Here is a 15,827-nt window from a genome sequence, read left to right as displayed (position 1 = left end):
TCATGGCCTGTATTGAGGTGACTTTGCTTTATTATTATTATTATTATTATTATTATTATTATTATTATTATTATTATTATTATTATTATTATTATTATGTACACAAATCATCACACAGCATATGATCATGCAAAAATGAATACATTCCTCCACATGGGGTTAGAGAATATGTCGAAATATTTTAGTAATAATTATTATCAAAAAAGTTTACTAAAACAGCTTTGTCCAGTCCGTCCGGCCGTTACACTGGACCGGAATTTTCTCCGAAATTCCCCGCCGGTGAATCATCAGGCATTGACAGGTCTCTAATTTCAGTCAACTTTGACTAATTCTAAAATTAATCACTAAATGACCATTCCCGTAATTGCTGGCGAAGTATTGCCCTAGTCCGCAATACCTTCTGTACTCAGCGGATTTCACAGAGTTAAGGAGTTACATCTTTACGTAAACATATCGACAAAGCTGAACGATTAAAAGTGACAGGCGTCTATGAGCAAACCTGCAATTTCTAGGTACATATATGACTTCCTGTCCGGAGAAAAATACTGTGGGGATAAGACACCCCTAGCACCACTAGGGTTGGGGGGTTGAGAAGGAGTGACATGAAGAATAATCGAAAATTACTAATCTTAATGTCGAATCCATAATTTTCGGGATAGCTCAGATGAACAGCGACACTCCAGATGCCGTTTAAGTCTCCCTTTGCATTAGGAATGAGGGGAAGGAGAAAATGTCCAGAATGACCGAGATAATGAATGTTTGTATATTGCAGCATAGCTCTCAACCAAACTTGGTACACACATGACTTACTATCTGCGGATACATACTGTGGGGGTAAAACACGCCCAGCGCTCCTACAATTGTTGAGAAGGAGTGACATGTAAAAATCATTGAAAAAAGTAGTGTCGGATCCATACTTTTCGGGATCGGTGAGATGAATTGTGACACACTGGATACCGTTTAAGTCCAAGTTCAGGCTCCATCGGCGTGGTATCAGAAGGTTTGAAAAAGAAAATGTCCAAAATGACCGAGATTAGTGTTGAATCAACAGTTCTCGGATTCGCTAGGTAATTGGCGACAGTCTTAGTAACAGTTGGAATCGAGTATATCATATCTGTAGTGAACGCGTAAATTATAAATGAAGTAAAGCATGTTTCCTGAAATATTACGTTTCATCAATTAGATCAATTAGATAGTCTTTCCACACCATGTCATATGCCTTCTCAATGAGGTGCTGATTATTCAGGAAAGCTTCTCGGATTTCTGATTCTAAACATATTAGAGTATCTGTTGTTGAACGTGCTTTACGAAAACCATTTTGTGCATCACTAAAAAGTGTACATGTTCCAAATACCAGCGTAATCTCTTGTTAACAATTTTCTCCAGTAGCTTACACATTGTATTTGTCAAGGCGATGGGACGATAATTATCTGGGATCAAAATGTCCTTTCCTGGTTTGAGTATAGGCACTACAATAGCACAACGCCATTGATCTGGAAATAGTTTGGAACTCCATATGTAGTTGAAAATAGCAAGTAGATAATTGAGTGCACTATGTGGAAGCTGTTTTAAAAATTCATATGGAATGGTGTCTGGGCCAGGACTAGATCTGCCGCATTTGTTGAGTTCTGTAACCATTTCTTGTAACTGTAAAGTATCATTATAAGCATAGTTCGGTGTAGGTACAGTTTCACTTAAGTCTATTGGACCTCGAGTTGTTTTCATGCGAAGAAATTCAGGTTCATAATTGTTATCGCTAGAGATTTTTGAAAATGATTTAGCCAGTTGATCAGCTATTTGTTGAGGTTCATTTACAATTGACCCAGCGACTGGATCTCTTAGAGAGGTAATACAGAATTTATTGTATTTGCCACTTATTCTTTGGATTTTATTCCACATAACTTTTTGTGAAGTTTGGCAGGTTAAGGAGGAGATGAATGTTAACCAGGAGGTTTTCTTACTTAATTTTATTTTATTTCGTGCTATTGCTCGGTGTTTTTGAAAATTGATTTTATTTTCAGGCGTAGGATTTCTTTTGTATAGGTAGTAAGCACGGTTTTTATTTTTGATAGCCTCTTTACAGGAGTCATTCCACCAGGGAACCGTTTTCTTGAAGGGCATAGGAGCTGTTTTTGGGATGCACTGGTCAGCAGATTTAATTATTACTTCAGTGAAGTCTTGAACAATATCATTGATGTGCTTAGAAGAAACTTTATTTGTTGGAGTTAGATCATTTAAATAGTTATTTACAATCTTTCTAAATGATTGCCAATTTGCCTTATTTAAATTCCATTTACAGTATTGGAGTTTTGATGCGTTGTCTGAAGAACTTTGATCATCATTAATTATGATGGGGAAGTGGTCACTTCCTTGTAGAGTTGAATAAATGGACCAGTTAAATAGTGCAGCTATGTCTGGCGTACATATAGTTAAATCTATGCTACTGTATGTTCCGTGTGCTATATCAAAACGAGTTGGAGCAGTTGAGTTCATTAATACTAGAGTAAATTCATCTAGTATCTTCTCTATTTCTTTCCCCCTTGCATCAGTATTGCGACTACCCCATAAACTGTTGTGGCTATTAAAATCACCCATCAAGATGAAGGGTTTGGGGAGTTGGTGTATTAGGTTTCTTAAATCATCAGCGTGAGATGTACTATTCGTAGGAAAATAAACATTACATACACATATAGCTTGTGGAAGATATAATAAAACTGCGACTGCTTCTAAATCAGTAGTTAAAGGAACCTCTTGATGGTGTAAATTATTTTTAACATAGGTGGCTACGCCTCCACTTGCATGATTTGGATTAATTCGGTTTTTATAATGTACGTTGAACTGTCTTAAATGGGAAACAAAGTTGTCTGTAAAGTTAGTTTCTTGTAGACAGACAACTGAAGGCTGATGTTTATTTAGTAGAAGTTGTAAATACTCTCGCTGTGATCGAAAACTGTTGAGGTTCCATTGAAGTAATGATATAGTCATAAGAATGACAAACAAGTGTAGAGGGAATTTTATCATTATTATGTGAGGGAAGTAGAGTCATCGCTGGAATAATCTGGAACTAAACTGTTAATTGCTTCACCTCGGTTTTCACTGCTAGCCTTAAGCAGTTTCTTGACTATTCGAGTACTCCTGTTCTTAATGGATTTTTCAGTGTAGTATGGATATAGTTTTTGAAGGGCTTGGGCTAAACCCTCTAGATCTTGGGTGTAATTGGAAGCTATTGCTGCAATGTCATTAACTCCGATACTGTTTTCAAAAAAGGATTGGAGTTGTAAGTAATTGAGGGGAAAGAACTGAGGGTTGGCTTCTAGAACTTGCTTAATTGGCTTAAGCATATCACTAATAGTTGTGCTTTCTTTTTCTGTCTTTGGTTTCTTGTAAGTTTGTTTTGTCTTGTGTTTCCCTGTCTGTTCACTTGTCTTAGGTTCAGTTGTTAGGGGAGGTTCCTTAAAATCAAGGTCTTTTCTGCCTGTAGTTTCACTGCTAGATAGTGATATTGGTCTCTTTGATCCAGCAAGATGAACACATGAGGGGTTTTGAGGGCATTCCAAATGAGAGGTTAGAGTCGTTTCGCCTGAGGGTAAAGGCCCACAGTTTTGATTTTGAGAACACTGAAGAGATGTAGATGTAGCAGTTGTCTGAACAGTAGTTTGTGAGGGAGTACAGGTAATATTTTCTTGACTGTTTGTTTCAATTTTTTGTGTATCCTCTACTAGTTGGGGAAATTCTGTTAGATTGATCTTGCCACGAGAATGACTGTTTTGATTTAATGAGGAGCCTTCATTTATTATCTCATCATTATCAGGACAGTTTCTAGCTAAGTGCCCCTCAGTTTTACAAAGAAAGCAGGTGGGTGTGTCAGAGGATAAATAAATCCAGTAATTGGTACCCTCATATTCGATTTGGAGCGAGTCTGGAAGTTTGTTAAAGTCTTCATTTTGAATATAAATCTGTCTCCGAAAACTGAGAATGTGAGAAAATCCGGGGATTGTTAAACCTGCTCTAATAGGTGATATCTTTGACATTGGTTTAATGCCGAGTTTGAGAAATTCTTCTTCAATAACAATATTAGGAATCACAGGGCAAACATTGGATAGAATAACTCGTTTGTTTTTAGTTAGGAGAGGTCTTATTTCCAAGGAGACATTATTTATGAGAATCTTAGGGTGTTTTGAAATTAATTCTTCAACACACTTTTGACTTGCTAGGAAGATACATATTCTTCCATTAGATATCCGTGAGACAAATCGGATGTTACTAGGGCTAGTGACTTTTCCAATTGCTAGTATATAATCTCGGATACTAATACCATCGCAAGATTCAATAACAATAGCTTGATCTTTGGTAGGGTAGGATTGCATTGCTGCAGAGTAACTTAACCTTGGGTTGTTAGGAGATTGATTAAATGTGTTAGGAACAGTAATAGAGGTTGTCATGAGGTTACCTGGTTCACCGGTACGGGTGGGAATTATGCTTTCTTTATTCTGTCCATTCGTGAGGTTACTTGAGACTTGCTGATTTTCATTATTTAGATTCATTGAGTTAGAAAAAACTTACCGACCTCCATCAACAGAGGCGGCCATTATCGGTTAGCTAACAAGATGAGGTTATAGGTATGAGAGTGATCCTTTAATGAACACTAATCTCCACAACGCAGATTTAAAACCACACTCACTACAAAAGTACTTAGCAGCTTCACTCTGGTGCTTCAGACGGTAAATTTTAGCTTAGAATGACCGATTATTCAATAGTTCCAAGCGACAATATTACACGCGAACATCATATAAGTCACTACACCGTAAATTGTTTTCTGGCATTTGCTAATTTTTTTTACTCTTTTACTTCGGTTTTCCGCTTTAATTTCTTGCCTCTTTAGGCTTAAGCAATCATATTCTCTTCTGTTTACTTAAAATACGCTGTGACAGACTTTCTTCTCTGTTACCGCCTTCTTATATCCGTAACTCATATCTTCACAATTTAGTGACGGACATTTCATTTTCCAAAAACATCCACTTGGTACTTACATATTTGTCCTATCCGGCTGTCCTCAGTTATAATGCTATTTTCTATTACGGTACTTTAAACTCTCTGAACTGTATTGATTTCTTCTTTAATTACTCCGCAAATATGCGAGTGCTAATCCCGAAGCCTGAACACTCTTTCCTTTGAGAAGAAATCCCAAGCTGTTCAAATGTAGGCTATACCTTTTTTTGTCCCGGGTTAATACAGAAGTATGGAGGCAATTTTAATGTCGTTTGCAGACTTCCGCTTCAGGTCAACTGCTGGCTAAACGGTATGTCGTATGGCAGAACAGATTACACAATAGCCGCTCAATTTTTAGAGATCTTCAACTTTGGGCCTATGACTTTTTGCCGTATCTCGATTCTTTATACGTTAGATTATATTCAAATATCCCCAACTCGATTGTGATTGTCATTAGGAAAAGGGGCCTTTATTTACAATAAATATATTAAATTATTTGTAATAACTCTCCATCTCTATTGTGAATGACAGTTGACAAGTGGGCCTACAGTTATAGTAGGAACTGCCAAACTCGATTGTGAATGGCAGCAGAAAATGTGGCCTGCCATTTTCATCAAAACTATTCCAATGCCCACCTTACATCATCTACAACAACGTATGGCTTCTTGCCAGTTTGGGGGGTATAACATAAGATTCATACAATGGTTGGTGTTTCATATACGATAATCTTGAAGTTCCGGAGTTGAGTAAGAGCTAGATATATATATGCTAGTTGCTTTACGTCGCACCGACGAAGACAGGTCTTATGGCGACGATGAGACGAGAAAGTATATATAATCGTTAAGAATGCTTAAGGAGTCCTTTATCACATCTAAGATCATATTGCTGAGCAAGTTGGTAGGGAGATTTAGTTCCGTCAGTATCTGGTAGATAAACTTAGTTATGCCACTTTTTGCTCCGAAGAGTAGGGCCTAAGCCATGAAATTACCATTTGTTTATTGGGATGTTGTAGTGTTGGCTAAGACATGGGAGGTAGGGCCCATATATCTCTCTTTTCTCCTGTTTAACAATTATTGCCTGGTCTATGGTAGTCTCAAACCTTAGCGTAGTCCTCAGCAGGCATGAGGCAGTTTCTAAAAAGTAACTATGATCGGTGGAAAACGGTAAATAAAAATGTAAACAGACTCTGGGATGGGTTTAAAGAAATTGTTGAGGAATGCGAAAACAGGTTTGTACCTTTAAGGGTGGTAAGGAATGGTGAAGACCCACCTTATTATAATAGAAAAATAAAGAGACTAAGAAGGAGGTGCAGACTGGAAAGAAATGGAGTTAGAAATGGCTGTGGAAGTAAGGAGAAATTGAAGGAACTTACTAGAAAATTGAATGTAGCAAAGAAGGCAGCTAAGGATAACATGATGGCAAGCATAATTGGCAGTCATACAAATTTTAGTGAAAAATGGAAGAGTATGTATAGGTATTTTAAGACAGAAACAGGTTCCAAGAAGGACGTTCCAGGAATAATTAATGAACAAGGGGAGTGGGTATGTGAGGATCTTCAAAAGGCAGAAGTATTCAGTCAGCAGTATGTAAAGATTGTTGGTTACAAGGATGATGTCGAGATAGAGGAGGAGACTAAGGCCAAAGAAGTAATAAAATTTACATATGATAACAATGACATTTACAATAAGATACTAAAGTTGAAAACTAGAAAAGCGGCTGGAATTGATCAGATTTCTGGGTATATATTAAAGACAATGGGTTGGGATATAGTACCATATCTGAAGTACTTATTTGATTATTGTTTGGTCGGAGGAGCTTTACGAGATGAATGGAGAGTTGCTATAGTAGCCCCTGTGTATAAAGGAAAGGGTGATAGACTTAAAGCTGAAAATTACAGGCCAGTAAGTTTGACATGCATTGTATGTAAGCTTTGGGAAGGCATTCTTTCTGATTATATTAGACATGTTTGTGAAATTAATAACTGGTTCGATAGAAGACAATTCGGTTTTAGTAAAGGTTATTCCACTGAAGCTCAACTTGTAGGATTCCAGCAAGATATAGATATCTTGGATTCTGGAGGTCAAATGGACTGTATCGCAATTGACCTGTCTAAAGGATTTGATAGGATGGATCATGGGAGACTACTGGCAAAAATGAGTGCAATTGGACTAGACAAAAGAGTGACTGAATGGGTTGCTATATTTCTAGGAAATAGATCTCAGAGAATTAGAGTTGGTGAAGCTTTATCTGACCCTGTAATAATTAAGAGGGGAATTCCTCAAGGCAGTATTATTGGACCTTTATGTTTTCTTATATATATAAATGATATGAGTAAAGGAGTGGAATCGGAGGTAAGGCTTTTTGCGGATGATGTTATTCTCTATAGAGTGATAAATAAGTTACAAGATTGTGAGCAACTGCAACGTGACCTCGACACGTGAGATGGACAGCAGGTAATGGTATGTTGATAAACGGGGTTAAAAGTCGGGTTGTGAGTTTGACAAATAGGAAAAGTCCTCTCAGTTTTAATTACTGCGTTGATGGGGTGAAAGTTCCTTTTGGGGATCATTGTAAGATCTTCATTGGGGTAATCACATAAATGGGATTGTAAATAAAGGGTACAGATCTCTGCACATGGTTATGAGGGTGTTTAGGGGTTGTAGTAAGGATGTAAAGGAGAGTGCATATAAGTCTCTGGTAAGACCCCAACTAGAGTATGGTTCCAGTGTATGGTACCCTCACCAGGATTACCTGATTCAAGAACTGGAAAAAATCCAAAGAAAAGCAGCTCGATTTGTTCTGGGTGATTTCCGACAAAAGAGTAGCGTTACAAAAATGTTGCAATGTTTGGGTTGGGAAGAATTGAGAGAAAGAAGAAGAGCTGCTCGATTAAGTGGTATGTTCCAAGCTGTCAGCGGAGAGATGGCATGGAATGACATTAATAGACGAATAAGTTTGAATGGCGTTTATAAAAGTAGGAAAGATCACAATATGAAGATAAAGTTGGAATTCAAGAGGACAAACTGGGGCAAATATTCATTTATAGGAAGGGGAGTTAGGGATTGGAATAACTTACCAAGGGAGATGTTCAATAAATTTCCAATTTCTTTGAAATCATTTAGGAAAAGGCTAGGAAAGCAACAGATAGGGAATCTGCCACCTGGGCGACTGCCCTAAATGCAGATCAGTATTGATTGATTGATTGATTGATTGATTCCGTTCAACATCCCTTATCTTTAAATCATTAAAAACTGAGTGTAAGTATACATCGCCTTGGTCTTCCTTTAATACTCTTACGCTCCTTGGCTGAGTCCATTATGCTCCTGAGTCACCTATCCTCCTTCATTCGCCTCACATGACTCCGGCATTGAAGTCAATTTATGCGAACAGCTTCTTCTATCGAGTTCATCCCTAACTTAGCCTGTATCTCCTCATTCCGAGTACCCTCCTACCATAGTTTCCATATGTTTGTTTCTGCGACAGCTAGTCAATAATAAATCTAACACATGCATTATGGGCTCGTTGAATTTGGGTAAAAAGGGGTGAGTTCAGTTCGTTGAGAACCTCGTTACAATAATAATAAAAACAGTGTGAGAATTTATACTGCTGGGTTGAGTGGCTCGGACGGTTGAGGCGCTGGCCTTCTGACCCCAACTTGGCAGGTTCGATCCTGACTCAGTCCGGTGGTATGTGAAGGTGCCCAAATACGTCAGCCTCGTGTCGGTAGATTTACTGACACTTGAAAGAACTCCTACGGGACTAAATTCCGTCACCTCGGTGTCTCCGAAACCCGTAAAAGTAATTAGCGGAACGTAAAACCAATAACATTATTCTTGTTTCTTTGAGATTTGATGCCAATAATTGTCCAAGTATTCATTCCGATTTCAGTGCTTCAACTTTACGGTCATGAGTCCAGTAACATATACGTCTCAATTTTTCTTGTATGTTATTTGTAGAGGCATGATTTTTTCGCATTAATTTTTGAACGATTTCGCGAGAAGGATACTAATTTTCGCTTTATTTCGCGAAATAGATATTGCCGTATCGCTTTAATTTCGCTTTAATGAAATTCTAAAATTAATCATTAAAGATTTAATTACTATCACTGAGCGTTGATTGTGGAAGTTTAATTGATAGACTGTACATATCTGGTACATACTTTTGAAGCCATTTTCGGACTGCAGGGTCGTCTACCTTCTCCAGCGGGATGTTGGCTTTGAGTAGCATCTCTGTTGTTTCGTGAATAAATTCTATTTTTTCACTCTTAGCTTTCTTTTGCATATCTAATGAGGGTTCTATTGTTGCCTGCCGTTTCAGTGTTGGGGTGCTAAATTTACGTTCTGAATGTTCCTTATTTTTAAAATAATGTTTTGAGACAGTATCTTCTTTCTCCCACTCAATACGAACATTACAAAATCTACACATTAAAATACTGCTTTCCGAAACGTATAAACCTTCACTCGCAAACTGTTTAGCTCTGCTGTGCACCGTAACACTTGTCGGGCGACACATCTTTGCTACTGTCTGTGATCACTGATCACTTTCTTAATTTTACCTGACCACAAAGCCGAAATACACCTGCTTGTAGACGTCATTAGGGATTCCAGGATTGCACAATGCCGTGAGGAGACAGGCTGGGGTGGGATTACCAGCCACCGTAAGAACAACCTACCAAACATTTCGTTTGGCAAGAAACCTGGAGCCAACCCCTTTTCTTTGATGCCATGTCTTAAAGAGATTTTCCAGGACATTAATGATAACATGTTTCTTTCCTGTTCATGAATCTTTTTTCGCTCTTCCTTTTCTTTTCATACATAATCTTGGAACAAAATGTCAAGTTTGTTATTCACTACAGATTTCGCTGTAATATCGCGCTTATCGCGAAAGAATTGAATTTCGCTTTAAAATGCCCTTATCGCTTTAATTCGCGAACATAATATCCATATTTTCTTAACCAGAAAAATATGATTGGTAAAGATATCGCAAAATCGCTTCAAAATATTTTTTGTCACCTTTATCGTTAATGCGAAAAAAATCATGCCACTAGTTATTTGGTTGGTGTCAAGGAGGTGCATATATGTAAATTTGCGGCATACACGCAAAAAAGAAGTAAACTCATGTCCTCATACCGAGGTGGTGCAACTCTTTTCAGGCATGCCCACAATGGAGGTGAGCTGATTGTACCACTTCATCCACAGAGCAGCCCTCCTGCCGTTCTGAAATCTGTGGCAGTGCAGAGAATCGAACGCGGGCCCCCGAGAACAGCAGCTAATAGCGTTAACCGTTACGATACGGAGGCAGACATACCAAACCAAACCCCCATGGCGCTACAGCCCTTGAAGGGCCTTGGCCTACCAAGCGACCGCTGCTCAGCCCGAAGGCCTGCAGATTACGAGGTGTCGTGTGGTCAGCACGACGAATCCTCTCGGCCGTTATTCTTGGATTTCTAGACCGGGGCCGCTATCTCACCGTCAGATAGCTCCTCAATTCTAATCACGTAGGCTGAGTGGACCTCGAACCAGCCCTCAGGTCCAGGTAAAAATCCCTGACCTGGCCGGTAATCGAACCCGGGGCCTCCGGGTTAAGTGGCAGGCACGCTACCCCTACACCACGGGGCCGGCGGAGGCAGACATACATGCGATTATTACCGTTAATGATTGGGCGAGATGTACAAATTAAAAATAGGGGAGGTATTCTGATATTATTCTGGTATTATGGCCTCAACCCGAAGAGCAGTTGTCTCTTACTCAAATAAATAATTGTTGACGTTCTGAGAGGTAGGAATCGATCCAAGTTGGTAGTTTGCTTTTACTGTTTGCAATATGCGACAAAATGTATATACAGTATATATGTATCATTATATGCTGAACTAATTTTACGAGAGCATTTCTTGTCATTTCTGCTATGGGACAGTAAAATTCGAAAGAAGGTGCATCATATTAAGAGAGTGTGCAGTCAAGTTTGTCGACTTATTGCAGCAAAGAGGAATGTGAATAAAAGTGGCACCGTCGAGTTTCATTTCTACAAACTGTGGTTAATTTATCTTCTCTTTTTATGCACCCTAGCTCGCTGTATTGTTTGGGCAAGTGGAGTTCACTCATTCCATCTCCCGCGATTGTGTGAGCAAGATCGATTCTCGAGAGCAGAAAAGGACAAAAAAAGGTGCAGTAAAACCAATTTTTTCACTCCTTCTCCTGCATCTGTACTTCAAACGTTACAAATGGTAAAGAAAGGAGAGACACAGGAGAAAAAGGAAAGAAGTACAGAGGAGAAAACAATAACTCTTGATTTAAAGGTAGCCAGCCTTATGCAGTAGCAGATCTATCAATACTCATGATTGGTCTCGTTTCAAATGCCTAAATACGTATTTATGAGTGCTTTCATTCTCCATTATATTTGATACGCATTCATTAAAATGTACATGGTGTAAGTACTTCACGATCGAAATATATTCCAAAAGGTACCGATTAGGTATGATGCATAATATTTAGTTCTGACGAAACTGAATTGTTAGGCTACACGACATTATGATGCTGTTTCATTTGTTCCTGACAAATCTACCCCTGATGATCGAATATTCACTCTAATATTCGAATTATTGTCCATTGTGTTATACTTTACTCCTTTGTCTTCACCTACGGTACTTACCTTCACCTTGAGACACTGTTATTTCCTCCAAAGAGTTGTAGATAGAGGCAGATACAGAAGACTATATCACCCTGACGGTGAAGTAGTGAATTCTAATATTCCCTTGCGAAGAGTGAGCTTGTTTTACGTATTTACTGGATGTGTTCGTAAGCGCTTCGATACACGTTTCAATACGATATTTCATCTGCCGTGTGCTGTCGTTGGTGGTAAACGTACTCATTTCCCCCGAAAGAAAGGTTTACAATTCCATGACCCTTACTGTACAGTTCACTTTGTTTTTTATATTGAAATTTTCTGTGATTGACGGACTGGAACGTATTTATGTCCCATTCCACTTTGTTGGTGCTGCCAACTAGACCTCATCATTTATTTGATAATAAACTAAAAACCACATGATATTCCATTTGACATGTTAATATTAACATGATTAAGTGAATTTAAAAATAAATTCACATACATATGAAATAGATTAATTACAGTATTTCTAAAACAACCAAATACATTCCTTTTAGAAGTTCTTCAATGATTTTCTTTCTTGATCTTATAATTTTCGAGAATATTTTTCCATTTGATCTGGTTATCTGAAATGTTTAGTACCTGAACTGATGCCCAAAAGTTTCTCTTTTAAAAATTATTGACGTCGAAGAATTTTACACTTCTTGACCGTTTCTTAAGACTTCTACCTTAGTGAGTTACCAGAATAAGGGAATAGATCAGTACAAATAACAAAGGAAAAAGCTATCTTTGTAATTATACCAGGCAGCGCACAGCGCCGTACTTTCTACTTATTAGTGTCCCTAATGATGAATGGAAGTCTAACAACTGATTTTCACAGGGATATTACTGACTGCGGAATATTTACGTCAGAATATGAAGAGATAACAACCGGACGGCCACTCGGTGCATGTTCTTCAGCGCTACCCGTCAAATGCGCGTCCCTGCGTTAGTAGGCCTCTTTTTCAAAATCTCAGTAGCCTAGTAGGCTGGTGTTTGGTACACTAGCACTACAGTTGCTGTCAACATATCTACAATGGCTGGTATGTTCGGCAACAACGAATACACCGAATAATTTTAATATGTGAAGAATCTGGTCGGAATGCAACCGAAGCTCGTAGACAGTATACGCAGAAGATTCCAAATAGTCGCATGCCTTCTATACACGTATTTCGCCGAACAGAGATTGCAATTAAGAGCTAATGGATCGTTAAGGATACATACCGTATACAAGGAACTTGGATGGAGTGAAATGTCTATACGGGTGTATGAATTATTAAACTTTATTTTCTGCATCTTTGGTGTCTTTAAAAATGCACCCTGTCGCAGAACGTGTGCAGTAAAATTACTGCTATTTGTTTCACATCCGAAATATTGCACGTTGTTGCACTCCTTTTTAACCAGCAAATATGCAACCCATTCATCGCTGTTGCATGCGGGTCACCTATAAGTAGAAAGTACGGGGCTGGAAGGTCACTTGGTATATCTTAAGCCATAAAAGGATTGAGTTCTTTAAAAAAACATTCAAAACCTTTTAAAAACGCACTGATTGTAATAAATAAATATATAAAAAACGACCTGTTAAGTAAACTATATAACATTTCGTGTTTGTATCACCAAAATACAATATTAATGAGTTATTCTAGATGGAATTGATCAGGTTCGAAAGATTATATGTTAATGAGTGATATATAATGAAAATTCTGCATATTTGTTAATACATTCTGGTGTTCAGTAAGTAAGGTCATTTTATGAAGATATCGACAATACTGTAGGATAAGTAATGATTAACCAGACCTGTATTATAGAAGTAACATCTCTGCTGCTTACTCAGAATCCCCGGAGTCACTGACTCGTTTATGCAGACTTACCAGGTAACTCCGTGATATGAGAGATAGTGAAGCCGGTCAAAATAGCCAAGTAATACGACTGAGGATGTCATAATACTGATTACATGGCACTCCAATAATTTGTGGGCCATTTAACTACGCAATAATCGTCTTAAAAGGTCTAAGGGCCTTGATAGGCTCGTTTAATATTTCTTAGATTTAAAAATATGTATCTCCTTGTGATCCGTAAGATTCGACTACCGTGGACTGATATTTTGTTTGTCAAAATAGGCTCTCACGGAGTGTCATTGAAAAGCTCATTCTTGACGGTCACACACATTTATATAACATTAAGCAAACGATGGTTGTGTTACATTAACAGCAACATTTAGTAATGAAGCACCATTTTCAAGCACTCGTAATAAAAGTCTCAATACTTACGGTAGTAAGAAACGGGAGGCAGTCGCGGGGTCATGGGGTCCAGCGGACGGGGCGGCGTCTTGTCATCCGGTGGCTTAGGGGGTTGTGGTGGAGGCGGCAGCTGCAAACACAAAAGAGATAACTTTTAGGAATAACGAACAATATGGACATATATTTATATGAAAGATGCTAAGGGGGCGTTAATCACCAAAGCAATATTTTGACATTGTTGTAGAAAGTAGTATCTCTAGTACCACACAAATGATTATCATGAATCATTTACCGCGTACAGTTCTTTTACGAAGCTTTCAATTGCTAAATTTGTGAAGATATATGTTGCTAATTTCTTTCTTTAACATCTGTTTCGATGCAAGTGCTGCAAAAGTTACATATGGTGCATTATCTATGAAATTACCCATGATATTGGCTTTAATTTGATCTTGTTTTATCCTGAGAGTGTGGGGAGTAATCTCATCTAGCAAAGTGACCTTTTCTCAACAAAGAAGAAAACATTATACATTTTTGTTTAGTTTCTTTTAAAATATTTTTTCTTTGAGTGGAAGCATATCCTACTACTATTTTTTTTTTACTTCAGATTGATTCTCTTTTATGAAATAACTTATGTTGAAAATTTCATCTTCATAGAAAAGAACAATTCACCTTTCGTTCGAAAAAGTGTAAATATTGGAAAATAAGGGGTAAAGTAAAACCTGTACCTGTACCGCTAGGGTATTTGAAAGACACACCTACTTTGATAACCTAGCTTAAAACTTTAAAAGTTCACAACATCAAAACTAATATTAGCGTTCGCAGGATACAGTTCTTGATCCTTTCCTGATTCATGTTTATGATTCACTGAAAGTAGATTTCCTCTCATATGCCAACGACTCAGTTATATATTTGAAGGAAAATCTTGTAATGGCATATATATTATTGCAAATAGTGGATTTAAAATAACTAAAAAGTGTTTGACACCTCATTTCTCTCTTTCCTCATTCCATTCTCTTTCACATATGCTGGTCTCAAACCCCTTAAATCCACTTTATTAAAATTCATTAATATAATTACTGTCCCAATAATTGTAAATAATAATGGCATATGGCCTCCGGAGAGGCCTGGAGCAGGTCTTTTTTTAGTAGACGGCCTATTAGGCGACCTGCATGTCTGTGAAGACGAGGGCCTAGCATGATTTCCAATCTTGAATACGCCACACACACCCAGCCCCCGAGCCATTGGAATTAGCCAATTAAGGTTAAAATCCCCGACCCGACCGGGAATCGAACTCGGGACCCTCTGAACCGAAGGCCAGTACGCTGACCATTCAGCCAACGAGTCGGACAATAATTTTAAATGTTCTGTTATAAATGTATAATTTCAAGAAAAAATAGTTGGTAATCATAACATCAGCACTTACGATGGAGCAAAAACATAACATATAGGGGCTTCATCCAAACTTACTTATGGTGCATTATGTATGAAATTACCCATGGTATTGCCTTTAATTTGATCTTGTTATATCCTGAGAGTATGGGGAGTAATCTGATCTAGCAAAGTGACTTTTTCTCAACAAAGAATTAAACATTATATTTGCCTAGTGATGTTTTGCGTCTAGTGTATTTGTCTTCCGTCCAATCGTTCTTCAGTACTGTATTTTAGGATGGGGCAGTTCGTTTATCACTACCATTATGCTATTAATGTTAGACGGCACATTCACTCAGCTCCCGAGCTTTCGGAATTATCCACTGAAGGTTAACAACCATGACCCGGTCACGAATAGAACCCGGGTCACCTCGAACCAAAAGCCAACACGCTAACCATTTAGCCATGGAGCCGGAAATAATGTTTTAGTAAATTATGCACACAATAATCAGAATAAATCCCCATTGCATTCTCATCACTACAAAACGAAACGATCTGACTTTGTGTATTTGCTTGAACCTAAATTCT

The 15,827-nt window shown here is 38.1% G+C and overlaps 1 protein-coding gene across 1 annotated transcript in view; it reads right to left on the bottom strand.

Annotated features, from left to right (window-relative positions):
- The window catches only part of LOC136873804 (uncharacterized), a 412,301-nt gene that overhangs the window by 108,667 nt on the left and 287,807 nt on the right, over positions 1–15,827 (bottom strand). The window contains exon 4 of the mRNA XM_067147093.2: positions 13,902–14,001. Coding sequence (XP_067003194.2) covers positions 13,902–14,001 — 100 coding nt within the window. The remainder of the gene's footprint in view (positions 1–13,901; positions 14,002–15,827) is intronic.

Source organism: Anabrus simplex, chromosome 1 (assembly GCF_040414725.1).
Source record: "Anabrus simplex isolate iqAnaSimp1 chromosome 1, ASM4041472v1, whole genome shotgun sequence".
Classification (NCBI taxonomy): domain Eukaryota; kingdom Metazoa; phylum Arthropoda; class Insecta; order Orthoptera; family Tettigoniidae; genus Anabrus; species Anabrus simplex.
This window is presented reverse-complemented; position numbering and strand designations above follow the sequence as displayed.